Source organism: Microchirus variegatus (genome assembly GCF_963457635.1).
Source record: "Microchirus variegatus genome assembly, chromosome: 1".
In the NCBI taxonomy this organism is placed as follows: domain Eukaryota; kingdom Metazoa; phylum Chordata; class Actinopteri; order Pleuronectiformes; family Soleidae; genus Microchirus; species Microchirus variegatus.
The window spans coordinates 41069951-41084489 of record NC_139802.1 but is presented as its reverse complement, the minus strand read 5'-3'; the positions used below and the strand labels follow the sequence as shown (position 1 = coordinate 41084489).

The window sequence follows — 14539 nt, the reverse complement described above, 5'->3', positions numbered from 1 at the left end:
AATTAATGAAAAAACAAAAAAAAATGTAAAAAGTGTCTCTGAAAACCACCAGACATACCACCAGACATAGAACCCTCCCTGACATATGTGTCATGTGTCATATGTCATATGTGTTAACAGATTAGTCATTATAGTATGATATCGTACAATCAATTCAATATATATATATATATATATATATTTTTTTTTTTTTATTATCATCGACTGATCTAAACACCGTTTAAACTTTCTACACTGGTCAAAAAATGACAAACAGAAAAGTAAATCAAACACGAGGCTGTTTGTGATGACTTCCTGTCATGGAAACTACACTGTAGTTCCCCCACTCTGTGTGGTTGTGTGGGCAGCTTTATTTCATCACTTCCACACATATTTAATATACTCGCATTCACTCGTCTTCTACTGATAATGAATGACTCTTCAAATAAGTGGTGGAAAAGGGTGGATGAATAAAAAAGGAAAAGGCAGCAAGTTCTACGCAAACATAAAACTTACTTGCTCTCATTATTTGGTAAAAGCAATATATTGAAGAAAAAATATGATTATATTTGGGTTAAGAATCTGGGTGTCATCCTCGACAGCACACTATCATTCCAATCGCACGTCAACAATATTACCCAATCTGCATATTTTGACCCTGACTCGCACATCAGGGTCCTGTAGTATCTGACTTCACCACCGGGTGGTCGGTACAAGTCTGGAACCCCCCGGAATAGGATGCATTCCTACCAAAGAAGAAGAGAACAATGCTACAGCTCCTCCTCCCCCTCCTTCCTTCCTTCCTTCCTTCGCAGCAGATCCACCGCTGTTGCATTTACGCACAGGAGATGAAACACGCCATGTTGACTTCCGCGCTCATCGGGACGTCGCAATGCGCCGAATTCCTGGAATTGCTGTCGCGCGGAGCTCCGCTTTGTCAAGTAAAAACGTGCGAGAGTGCTGGCGAGGGCAACGGTATCTCGAAATCGGAAGTCTGCGAAAAGTTCTATTATTCTTGGCTCCACAGTGCAGCACAGAGTTCTACACAAACTTCCAGACAGAGTGGACGATTCCAGTCAAGACACACGCAAACATGCGAAACACGCGAGAGTTCTGGCGAGGGCAACGCTATCCGAAAACCCGGGAGTCCGCAAAAAGGTTCTATTCTTGTGCAGCACAGAGTTCTACACAAACTTCCAGCCACAGAGGATTTATCTGTCCAGTGGATACATGTTATATATGACGGCAATGTGCCTGCTAGAGCCTGCAAATGATCACTTTTCCAAATGCTAACTGCTGTTAGCTCTCCGTAGCCTCTGTGGCTGATGTCATTTCCTTTCCCTGAAGTTTTGTTTTACTTTTATTTTAAGGTGGACCTTTAAGGTGGACCTAAAGAGATACTACTAAACAGAGCGTTCTGAACAGGGCTGTTTTTGCAGGGTGACTGAACTGCTGTGGTGCTTCATCCTTATGGTGTTTTTACCAAAGCATGTCACAGACATGTTCATTAGGACACCAGGGAACTAGGTTAACTTGGAGAAATATGGGTATAATATGACCCCTTTAATACTACTTATGTCCTTATAGTGTACATTTGTCAAAATCAGTGACTGAATAAGGAACAGGACTGGAGCACAATGTTTATTTTGGCCTGACCTGTATCACTGAATAATCATCCAGAATCAATATCAGCAACAATAACCACCAAACCAGATTTTAAAATGTCAAAAAGCAACAAAAATTTAACAGCGGCACACAATAACTCTACATTCACATTCTCCTAATCTTTTCAATAATAATTAACCTTTAATTGTTTTTGCCCGTTTAAGGCTTTTCTGAAACGTAACAGAGTGCTACACAATTTGAACTCGTATCTGAACACGTATCTGGAAATTTAAAGACTTCAAACAAAAAAAACCGTCTGTGGAAACGTGTCAGGTGTGAAAGTGTGGTTTCTCTGCTGTGTGTGTGTGTGTCTCTCTGATGTCATCGGGTGTGAAGTGAGAGCGTATAGGAAGCTGCCGATAAAAGGGGAAGTCTGAGACCTCGGGCGCTCGGTGTGAATGACCGGAGAGAGTGAAGAAGTGAGGCGACAGAGTTGACACCGAGCTGACCCGTCTCGATCTATCACATCGAGACAATGAGCGACTTTGATTTGGCTCAAGCTCTGGAGAGGTAAGTTTGAGATCATCTAAAGAAATACTCATTGATACGCTTTAGAAAAAAAAAAAAAAAAACGCCTTAAAGCTGCTTTTAACATCACAGCAGTAATGCTGTTTTAACGGATTAAAAACATTAATACGTGCTATTTCATTTAATGGAGCTTAAACAGTGTGTGTTATAATTTTTTTTTTCCATCCAGCTGTTGAAACAAGCTGATTTAAAAGTTCCTGAATGTAATGAGTTCACACAACGACATCATGAGTTACGGGCTCCAAAAAGGAAATAGCCAGTCTGTGGTTAGTCTGGCACTGAATTACACTTATTGGTAACGCTTTCTTTTACAGTCCCGTAATTACCATGTATTTACCTGGTAAATTCATGGTAACACAAAAGTGTTACTAGGTAATTACCAATGGTAATAAGAAAGAAAATACAGTGAAACTGTTGCCAAAATACTGGGCATTTACCTGGTAACTATATAGTAAATTATAGTGTGTTATTGTGTAACTACTGCTGTTAATAAGAAGGTATGTACAGCGAAACTATGGCCTAAATGCTGGTATCTATATGGTAAATTTTAGTGTATTATTGGGTTATAAACTGGTAATAAGCAAGTACCTACAGTCCCCTAATTATTAGCTATTTACCTTGGGGGTAACCTAACCCTAACCCAAACTAATTACATGGTAATTACATGGAAACAAGCTTGACTTTCTTTTACAGTACAGTTTTACTTTACTTACCGAGTACATTACCGTGCATTACCCAGTATTTTGGCTACGGTTTCACTGTATTTACTTTCTTATTACCATTGGTAATTACCTAGTAACACTTTTGTGTTACTATGAATTTACCAGGTAAGTACCTGGTAATTAGGGGACTGTAAAAGAAAGCGTTACCCACTTATTTTATCAGATTAAAAAAAATTAAACGCACACAAGTTGGACAGAATTAGCCAAAGCCAGTGTGTATCTTTATATGGACATTGTAGACTTATCAGGAATATAACTGTGGAGTAAAGGGTCATTAAAGATTGGTCCATGTAGTGTATGGTCTTCAGTGTTGTAAAGGTGCAATTTAGAACAGCTTATAACAACAACTAAAAACTGCCCCACAGCAGAGGATTTTCAAACCTGACTTGATTTGAGCACAGAGTGGACGATCCAGTCGAGAGACACACGCAAACATGCAAAACACGCGAGAGTTCTGGCGAGGGCAACGCTATCCGAAAAACCCGGAAGTCCGCAAAAAAAAGTTCTATTCTTGTGCAGCACAGAGTTCTACACAAACTTCCAGCCTCAGAGGATTTATATTGTCCAGTGGATACATGTTATATATGACGGCAATGTGCCTGCTAGAGCCTGAAAATGATCGCTTTTCCAAAATGCTAACTGCTGTTAGCTCCCAGTAGCCTCTGTGGGCTGATGTCATTTCCTGTCCCTTAAGTTTCGTTTTACTTTTTTTTTAAGGTGGACCTTTAAGGTGGACCTAAAGAGATACTACTAAACAGTGTTCTGAACAGGGCTGTTTTGTCAGGGTGATTGAACTGCTGTGGTGCTTCATCCTTATGGTATTTTTGACCAAAGCATGTCACAGACATGTTCGTTAGGACACCAGGGAACTAGGTTAACTTGGAGAAATAGGATATAATATGTCCCCTTTTAAAATTGTGTCTGTTGACAGGATCATTTGGCCAGATAATCTGTGACAGAATTGTATCTGGCTAATTATCCTTGTGGCAGGCAAATGATAATTATTTTTGTATGTGTTTCAGCCCACTTGACTGGACTGCAGAGAAAACGGGGGGTGAACCCTGCTGCACTGACGTGCAGGTAAGATGAATTATTGTTCATACATTTCTAAATAATCATAATAATAAAGTCCATATTGTTACCGTGCACACTTTGAGATCATTTACCGATGTGGAATTGCCTTATAAATAAAATGTATTATCATTATTGCATTATCAGCCAATCGGAGGCACAGTCTTAGAAATAAAGGTGCTAAGTAGAACCAGATAAGGTTCTTCGGCTTGTCCTCATAGGAGAACCCTTTTGGAGGGTTCCACCAAGAACCCTTTTTAAAACCCTTTATTCAGGAAAGGGGTTTTAAAGGGTTCTGTGGATCAAAATGGTTCTTACTGGAACCATTAGTGTTACCAAGAACCCTTGAAAAACCCTTTTTTTCTGGGAAATGGTTCCAGGTAGAATCTCAGCCCTTGTAGAAGGACACTTTTGGAACCCTTATTTCTTAGAGTGTAACTAGGGTGGGTGCTTGGCTGAATTCCTAGTGATAAAATCTTTAAGAAATACATATCCAATTATAAAAGGGAGGTAAATACAGAGATAAATTGGGTTTTAAAAACATTCAGAGGGAAGAAAAAGTCAAGGCTAAAACTGTAATAACACTTTAAGGTGCATTAAATAGCTAATCCTGTGTGACACATATCAGAAGCAGCAGCGACCACAGAACGATATAATGCGTGGTGTTGTTTCCCCCCCCCCCCCCCCCCCCCTTCCTTCTGCTCTGTAGTGTGGCGCAGATGAGATTTTCAATCTCGACTTGGACCTCGGGCTGGTGGTTTCCCAAAACCCAGTCCCCGTGCACCGCGTGGTTACCCTGCTGCTCACAGCAAAGAAGATGAAGAAGTATCTCAAGGGTAAAGGTCGTGGCCTCAGTGACGACCAGGTCTGCAGGATCATCATGGACAGCATAGAGGGTAGGTGGTGACGACAACAACAACAACAACAAAAAACATGTATATCTTGTAGATATCGTGTACTGTATGTATATCTTCATACCTCCAGTGTATAAAGAGGTTTTGGGGTTTTTTCACTTTCACGATACACAAAAGTGAATGTCAGGAAATCACGTCGAAAACCTCCAGTGACAGAAAGCGAGAGACTGTTTTGAGTCAACAAAGCCACACTGAAAACCTAAACAAACAAACATAACGTCATTTGTTTTGTGACATTGATTATTATACCATACATATAATATATATACATACGTATATGTATATACATTACACGTAACCGCCGTTTTCTCTTCTCTTCTCCTCAGAGACAGTCGTGGAGAGGGTGTGCGCGTCCTCGGAGAGAATCCCCTTGAGCCGCCTCAGAAGTTGGGAGTGCGATCTGACCGACTGCGAGAAGAAAGACATCATCTGCACGTCCACGTCCGCAGACATGGAGCTGTGCGCTGCGACCCTGAAAGGAGGGAACCTCAATCACAAAGGTACAAGCGATCACATGTCAGAATGTCAGAATTCTGAGAAAAGTCAGAATTACTTTTACTCAGAAATCGGACTTTTTGAATTCTGACTTTTACACTTAGCGGCGCTGGATCTGTGCCGCAGGTGCTGTGGGAGTGATACACAACTCCTTATATGGACATCCTGTGGGTGTGTGTTTATAGGTCATATATTCACGCTTTAAAAAGTGTTTTTTTTCCCCTCTTCTTATTCGTTATTGAGGTAAAGTTATGATTATTTTTATATCACATTTTTAGTGGTGATATAAAGTAGCAATAATTGTGCAGAAGTCACAAAAATAGACGAGCCTCATAAAAACAAGCAAAGTGAACTTTGGACTGTGACGTATTTCCACATTTCAAAAAATTCTACTTTTTGCTCAGGTGTGTTTATATAGTTGGTGAAAATTCCATTATTTATTTCATCAGATTAATTTTCGATGAGCATTAGCGTTAGCTAGGTGGTTTCTGCACAGTGTTTGTATTATGTTAGCCCTATGCTAATGCTAATCGTAGCTTTTTTGGAAACAGGTTCGTTAAATTAGCCCAGCCTCTTCACTCCCACCTCCCTATTCTAGACAGCGCAGCTGCTGCTGATGAGCCGCTGCTTGCCTGGTAACAACAACTAGCTATGCCAATGCTAATCAAAAATAAAACATTTGCGTTGTGCCTAATGAAGTTGCACGGTGTTTGTATTATGTTAGCACCATGCTAATGCTAATCCTAGCCTTGCTAGCTTACTTTTTGAAACAAAGAAGTAGCATTCTAATGCAAAAATAAATATGTGCTTGCGTATTGGTGAATGGACACCGACTTCGTCGTTTCAGTATAACACCATGTTCTGCGGTGAACCGTGTGAAAATGTCTCACCCACAGTGAGGACAGCCTCTTCACTCCCACCTCCCCGCTCCAGACAGCACAGCGGCTGCTGATGAGCCGCTGCCTGCCTGGTGTAGCGTGATAAATCAGCGAAAAATACTCAAAAAAAATGAAAATCAAGGATGCACACCATCGGGCCATGCTCACCCCACATCTAAAATCTTAGGGCGATCTGACTAACGATCAGCGAGATATGCCCGTCACAGACAGACACAGCTTGCTTTATAGATAGATGTGATGCATTATGAGTACGGTTGCCACCCACATGAAACAGCGACACCAGCGCTGCCACAGATGACACCATGGTAAACCATGATAAACAGATTTTTTTTACCACGTAACCAAAGGGAAGAGGATCAGGGCCACGTGCGGAAAAGTTTTAGAAACTAAAAAAAGACAAATCAGTCAGAATTCTGAGATCTCTAACGAAGCATCATATGGTTGTTGTTTTTCTGTGTGTGTGTGTCCCGTACATTAGTGAAGTTTAAAATGGCGTCGTACAGCCCCTCTGGAACTGAGATGACTGTGGCTCTGTCACTCATGCAACACAAACGGTACATTTCCTGCACCATGAAGGATGAAAAAGCTGTGCTGCGTCTGGAGGTACAACACACACACACACACAGCAAATTTCACTTCCATTTTTGTTTGTTATTGTTCACTTTTTATCTCATATCCCGCTTTGTATCTCACTTCCTTAACGTTATGTCTTACAATATAGCATCCGTTAAGAAATTATTATTTTTTAAACACAATAGTGTTTTTAAACCCCTTAATTTCGAAATAGCATCTATTTTATAAATTACCTTTTTTTTTTTACCTTCATTTTTATTTTTTTAATGTATGTTGTCATGTTGTTATTTACATAAAATAAGACCAATTGATAAAATTCAAAAGTTACTTTAAAGTTTTAAATTTATTTCTTTTCTTCTTTATTTAAATAGAAAAATAAATACTTCATACCTAAAATCGACACACGGTTGCTATATTTTCAAACTGAAACCTATATAATGCCATATTATAATAGTTATATAATTAATAATTAACCCATAACTGCTTTATTGTCAAATTCTAAATGTTAAAGGGGACATATTGTGCAAAATCTACTTTTCTTAATAATTGAAATCCTTATATTTGGGACTCTGGAGGCAAAAAGTTCTATTCTTGTCTCCACAGTGCAGCACAGAGTTCTACACAAACTTCCAGCCTCAGAGGATTTATCTGTCCAGTGGATACATGTTATATATGACGGCAATGTGCCTGCTAGAGCCTGCAAATGATCAATTTCCAAATGCTAACTGCTGTTAGGTCCCAGTAGCCTCTGTGGCTGATGTCACTTCCTGTCCCTTAAGTTTCGTTTGACTTCTTTTTTTTAAGGTGGACCTAAAGAGATACTACTAAACAGAGTGTTCTGAACAGGGCTGTTTTGGCAGAGTGATTGAACTGCTGTGGTGCTTCATCCTTATGGTATTTTGACCAAAGCATGTCACAGACATGTTCATTAGGACACCAGGGAACTAGTTTAACTTGGAGAAACAGGGTATAATATGACCCCTTTGAAAAAGTTTTGACCTAGATGTGATCACTGTATTTTTTTTTTGCTTTATTTGTTGCCTGATTTGGAAATTAATTCCCGTCTTATTGTCTTTATCCTGTGGGAATGCAGACATGTGAAAAGAAGGATTTAATGGCCATCGGCTATGAGAGTGACATGGAGCGTTTCCTCTTCTACGTCGGGGGGGTCAGCGGCACCAGGTTCGAGTCGGTGAAGTGCCGCGGTTGGTTCATCAGCACGTCCTACGACGAGGAACTCCGGCCACTGGAGATGTGTAAGGTGGACGCCGTCAACCGCGAAACCACCTTCAGAATGAAGTGAAGACACAGCATGTGTGCTGAACCATTTCCTCTACTTGACCATTAGGTGGAGCTGCTCCTAACAGTTTGATGATGCTCTGTGAGGTTGTGTTTCAATGTAACTCACTAACAAATCTAATATTGTTTTCTTGCTGTGAGAGATGTATCTTCTATGCCGGAGTGTTGTAACGGGATATTCCTTTGTTTATTGTTGTTTTCTTTTAACTGTGTGTATGTAAATGATAAGTAAAACTTATCTTTTATCTTTTTTTTACTTCATTTAACCATAAAAGGACCAGAGAATGTCCTGTTACTCAGTGTTTTTTTTCCAGAATAACTTTCAATATCTGGCAGGTAATTACAATTTACTGTTAAAATGCTGTTTTAACGATTTAAAATGACTGATGATTTTGGAAAAGACTGCAATTGTACACGAGCAACAGATTTTGCAAGAACAAAATGTATAAAATGTATTTACAATAACATTTTTCTCACTCTCTCACTCTGTCAGTGCACAAAAACGCACGAAAAAAGACGCAGATTCTCCGGCTTCCTGAAACAGCCCGAGTGAAATTACACGTAATAATCCCACGCCGGTTTTGACGTGCACGACTTCGCAGCTTTCAGAAACCGGCAGAATTTTTCTGACAGCACAAAACCCGTCGCGTAACTACGGCAATGCAAAGTGCGCTTGTGCAAACGTGTCGTCAACGATACGATCGGTGTTCAGCGGTAGACAAACCGTCATTGTTGACGTTACAATATATTTACACCTCAATGTGGGCGGAGTCATCACTGCACGACTGCATGAAACTGCCGTTCGTTTCACACGTGACACACAAACTAGTGACTAGTGACTGGAAGCTGCCCCACTTTGCACACTGGTTATATGTAAGTTTTTTATGGTCTAATACTTTAGCATAATAGTTGAAATGCATTACTATGGTTTAAAGGGGCCATATTATACTATTACTATTTGGCTGGAAGTTTGTGTAGAACTCTGTGCTGCACTGTGGAGCCAAGAATAGAACTTTTAGCCTGCAGAGTCCCAAATATAAGGATTTAAATGATTAAAAAGTTGATTTTGCATAATATGTTCCCTTTAATGTAGGCCTAATGTCAGAATTGTTTACATTTTGGGCGACAAATGTATTTATTTTAATTTTAACTTGCATTTTAAGCTTCATTTAAAGCAGGGACTCGACTTGACTTGAGAGTTAAAGGTTCCATATTATACCTTATTTCTAGTTAAGCTAGTTCCCTGGTGTCCTAATAAACATGTCTGTGACATGCTTTGGTCAAAATACCATAAGGATGAAGCACCACAGTAGTTCAATCACCCTGTTAAAACAGCCCTGTTCAGAACGCTCTGTTTAGTAGTATCTATTTAAGTCCACCTTAAAGGTCCACCTTAAGAAAAAGTAAAATGAAACTTAAGGGACAGGAAATGACATCAGCCACAGAGGCTACTGGGAGCTAACAGCCGTTAGCATTTGGAAAAGTGATAATTAGCAGGCTCTAGCAGGCACATTGCCGTCATATATAACATGTATCCACTGGACAGATAAATCCTCTGAGGCTGGAAGTTTGTGTAGAACTCTGTGCTGCACTGTGGAGCCGGTTTTCAGATACCGTTGCCCTCGCTAGCACTCTCACATGTTTTACGGACAAAGCGGAGCTCCGTGAGACAACAATTCCGGGAATTTAGCCTCTTGTGATGTCCCAATGAGCGCGGAAGTCAACATCGCGTGTTTCATCTCCTGTACTTAGACTGAGGAGGACCACGAAAACATGAGTGAGTCATCTTTTTTCACACTTTGCCGCCTGATGGGGCCAAATATAAGGATTTAAATGATTAAAAAGTTGATTTTGCAAAATATGGGACTTGCTTTTGACAGCATACACATAATGTCACCTTGTTTCTGCTCATGAAGACCAAACAGAGGCAAAATAACATCCGCCACACAAGTCACATACTGCAGCTTTACATTTAGCTGTGTCTCAGCCATTTTGCTGGTCGACAATCAGCTATCATACGAATTCTGAATATGTTAAATAAATGTGCACACACGCACACCGACAGAGCAGTCCACGCTCCCGAGTTTCTCAGCACTAATCAGATTATACTCGGCCAATAAGAGACGAGTCAGAGGAAGAGGACGTCTCCTCATTGGTGCAGCCGGCTCAGGTTTACATGGTGACACCTTGGGTGACAACACGGCAGTGATGTCGAGCTCTGCTCTGCAGCGCTGAGGTGCAGATAACAGTGACTTGTGTGCATGTGCATATGCATAATGTCGTCGTCGATGCCTCAAACATACATAACAGTATTCTTTCAGGATCCCTTTTCAGCCAGTTTTGTAGGAAATATTTCAGTTTTAGGGTCGCTGGAGACAATCCCAGCTGGACACAGTACACCCTGGACAGGTCACCAGGTCTAACACACAGAGAACAACCACCGTTCTCTTTAACATTCACACCTGCGATCAGTTTCGAGAGTCCAGTTTAACTATTCTGCATGTTTTTGAACAGAAACACGCAAACTCCAACACAGAGAAACAACAACATCGCTAGCCACGAATCTCGCTATGTGGCTCCAAATCAGTGTATTTCTACTTAAAATGGGACTTTGCAAGTCCGGTTGCTTTTTCCACCTTTTTACTTTACATCGCTCCCCAGGATTTTTCACCCTAATGTAACAGCTTCGGAGTCACTGTGAGGGTTAAATGTCTCCACTGCCCCCTACTGTCTGTTAGCGGGAAAAAAAACAGCTTTGCGTGATCAGGGCTGGTGCCGACCTTGAGTCCTCAAAGTCAGAGGGTCTTTCGAAGTCTCGGGTCTCAAGAGAAATATAAATTGCTTCACGCGTCCCAGACTTGTACCGCCACCTGATGGTGAAGTCGGGTACTACAGGGCGTGCAGTGAAGCGCGTGCGGCCTGTGCGCGGAAGTTTACCAGGGTCTTTTACGAAGTTACACTTTAAATAATTTTGGTTTAGAAACGTGAAAGCTACAAATCCAACATATGATATAATTTTTCTATCTATATTTTCTATATTTTTCTATGTAGATCAATACAAAAAATGTTTTTTATGACACATCTTGCAATACCATTCACCCAGTCACTCATTGATATGATCCTGGATAGTTGTGTTTGCACATGAATACAAGCAAGCATTACGTACAACAGCTGATATGTAAAGAGGAAAGTAAGAAATGAATGGAATGCAGATGATGTCATGTCAGGAAATTAGACAAAAAAAACAAAACAAAACATCAATCAATGAGTCATTAATCTGCAAACACACTCACACGAGCAGGGCTGCGTTACCACTACTGAACCTATTGTATAGGGGGTATGTGATTGAGTGTGTGTGTGTGTGTGTGTGTGTCTCCCTCTGCCATGCACATTCCCCGCACATGGCAACAGAAGCTAAATATAGCCGCGGCAGCCCAGCTTCACGGGGATCATGCTTCCTCTATTGTAGAAGCGCTCTGTGCTGCTGATGCACTCTCCACTCTCAACCTCCCTTCCTTCCTTCAGCTTTTTCTCTGCTTTATTTTGTCACTTTTATCTGCCGCCATCCCCCCTACACCCCAACCCCCCCCCCCCCCCCCGATTAAAAAAACCTCTTACAGACCATGTTTGTTAATGCATTACATTTGAATTACACAATCAGATTTCAAAAAGAAAAACCGTAAAAAGCCTTTCTGCATGTAGTTTCCATGTTCTCCCCGTGTGTGTGCGTGGGTTTTCCCCGGGTTCTCCAGTTTCCTCCCTCAGTCCAAAAACATGCAATATGGGGATTAGGTCAATTGGACACTCTGAATTGACCTGCCAATCAGCTGAGATTGGCGCAGCATCCTCCATGACCCTCATGTGGTGGATAAAGTGGTAGAAGATGGATGGATGAATAAGCCCAAGCTTACGTATATGAATGTGCTGTTAAGTCATAGCTACAAGACAATGATTGCATGTATTCAACACTGATTTGTCGCTATTCATGTGGGTCAACTGTTAAGGCTGCTGCTATTGCTTAAGTCACTAATATCTGAAGTATATGTTAGCCACTTAAAGGTCCCATATTATGCAAAATCAACTTTTTATTTGGGACTCTGGAGGCCCTATCAGTCGGCAAAGTGTGAAAAAAGCTCATGTTTTTGTGGTCCTCCTCAGTCTAAGTACAGGAGAGGAAACACGCGATGTTGACTTCCGCGCTCACTGGGACGTCACAATGCGTCAAATTCCCGGAATCGTTGTCTCGCGGAGCTCCGCTTTGTCCGTAAAACACGCGAGAGAGTGCTGGCGAGGCCAACGGTATCTGAAAACCGTAAGTCCGTGAAAAGTTCTGTTCTTGGCTCCACGGTGCAGCACAGAGTTCTACACAAACTTCCAGCCTCAGAGGATTTATCTGTCCAGTGGATACATGTTATATATGACGGCAATGTGCCTGCTAGAGCCTGCAGATGATCACTTTTCCAAATGCTAACTGCTGTTAGCGCCCAGTAGCCTCTGTGGCTGATGTCATTTCCTGTTCCTTAAGTTTAGTTTTTACTTCTTTTTTTTTAAGGTGGACCTAAAGAGATACTACTAAACAGAGCGTTCTAAACAGGGCTGTTTTGTCAGGGTGATTGAACTGCTGTGGTGCTTCATCCTTATGGTATTTTGACCAAAGCATGTCACAGACATGTTTATTAGGACACCAGGGTTAACTAGGTTAACTTGGAGAAACAGGGTATAATATGGGATCTTTAAGTTTGCCATCAGCCTTTTCTGGCTGGGAACATAAGCTGGTGAAACACTCACTCGTGACGCGCGTGTGTTGATGAGCGCGTACCATTTGTTGTGGGTGCGTGTGCCATTTGCGGTGGGGGGGGGGGGGTTTCTCCGTATATGGGCATTGCAGTGGGGGTTCATGAAGGGTTTATCATGGGAGCCTTATTCTAACATTCTTAGCAAGTATATTTTGTATGCGAGAATAGGATGTAAGTTAATTAAAGGCGTCAAAACCCCTGCTCTGTAACAAAGGCAAGCGTTAAAGAGCTTAGGATGTATTCTCTTCAACACCTCACTGTCTCAGGGCAAGGTATGGGAGCCGTATTCTGTTATTGGTGGAAGTGGCAGACACAGACGGGGGGGGTTGATCGTGTATGACATCCTATGGCATGGAAGTGTTATATAAGGAAGGGGGTGGGTTTTGGTGAGGGGGTGATAAAAAGACTCAGGAGACTTTAAGGATTGTAAATTAAAACATCAATTGCATCTGGCTCTGAGGATTTTGTTTATTTTATTGACTTTATTGGACTCACTTCCCCACTAACTTCTTCTTGTTTATTTATTTTTTTTCTCATTTTACACAGTCGCACTGTTGTAGTGAAGGACACGCAAGAGCCTCCTGCTGGCTGCTGCGCTCATGTGACTACTATATAACTGAGATGCACAGTCAGAACAGCAGAAAGTGACATCTGATGCAACACTGCAATCGGTTTGCAGAGCCGAACTGGCAGACACACGCTAAAATGTTTCTTGCGTGCGCGTAGAAAAGGCAGATTTACATAATTTGTGAATAAAAATGCAAATGTGGAACAACCCACCAGCCTCGCTAATCTGCATATCACACATTTAGCAGAATTGGGCTACTACTCATGTTGCTGTGGGTGATATTTGAGAGGGGGAGTAAACCTGATTTCAACATACAGTATGACAAAGGCCGAGGCAGTGATAGATTTCAACATCAACATCAAGCCTCCCTCTTCACAGGTTCAGCTTACCTGTCGTGAATGGCACGGAAACAGCATTTTCACTGTAGCGTTTCAGCTCCCTGACTTCCATTCATTTGTTCTCGGCAAGGTTTCATTGTGAGCATCATTTGACTTTAGTCTCAAAAACAAAAAGTATCTCGGAATGACTTGAAATTTACCATCATAATAGTCGACATTGCCCTGAACAAGGCTCCGTTGAAAATATTTGCAAATCTCTTAAGGAATAATTTTCATGATTTTTTGAAATTCAGGAAATGATCCATTTGCCCTGATGCACTTTGACAGTGAACTGACTTAAGTCTGAAAATCAAAAAGTATCTCGGAATGACTTGAAATTTGCCATCATAATAGTCGGCATCGCCCTGAACAAGGTTCCGTTGAAAATATTTGCAAATCTCTTAAGGAATAATTTTCATGATTTTTTGAAATTCAGGAAATGATCCATTTGCCCTGATGCACTTTGACAGTGAGCTGACTTTCTTCAAAAAAACTAAAAGTATCTCGGAATGACTTGAAATTTACCATCATAATAGTCGGCATCGCCCCGAACAAGGATCTGTTGAAAATATTTACAAACCTCTTAAGGAATAATTTTCATGATTTTTTGAAATTCAGGAAATGATCCATTTGCCCTGATGCACTTTGACAGT

The 14539-nt window shown here is 41.1% G+C and overlaps 1 protein-coding gene across 1 annotated transcript; it reads left to right on the top strand.

Annotated features, from left to right (window-relative positions):
• Positions 1–1519: 1519 nt before the first annotated feature.
• LOC310928436 (interleukin-1 beta-like) lies at positions 1520–8314 on the top strand. The gene is made up of 6 exons (XM_083890977.1): positions 1520–2154; positions 3917–3974; positions 4675–4861; positions 5206–5379; positions 6752–6876; positions 7940–8314. The coding sequence occupies exons 1-6, from the start codon at positions 2120–2122 to the stop codon at positions 8147–8149; spliced, it is 789 nt and encodes a 262-aa protein (XP_083747103.1). The 5' UTR covers positions 1520–2119; the 3' UTR covers positions 8150–8314.
• Positions 8315–14539: the final 6225 nt, after the last annotated feature.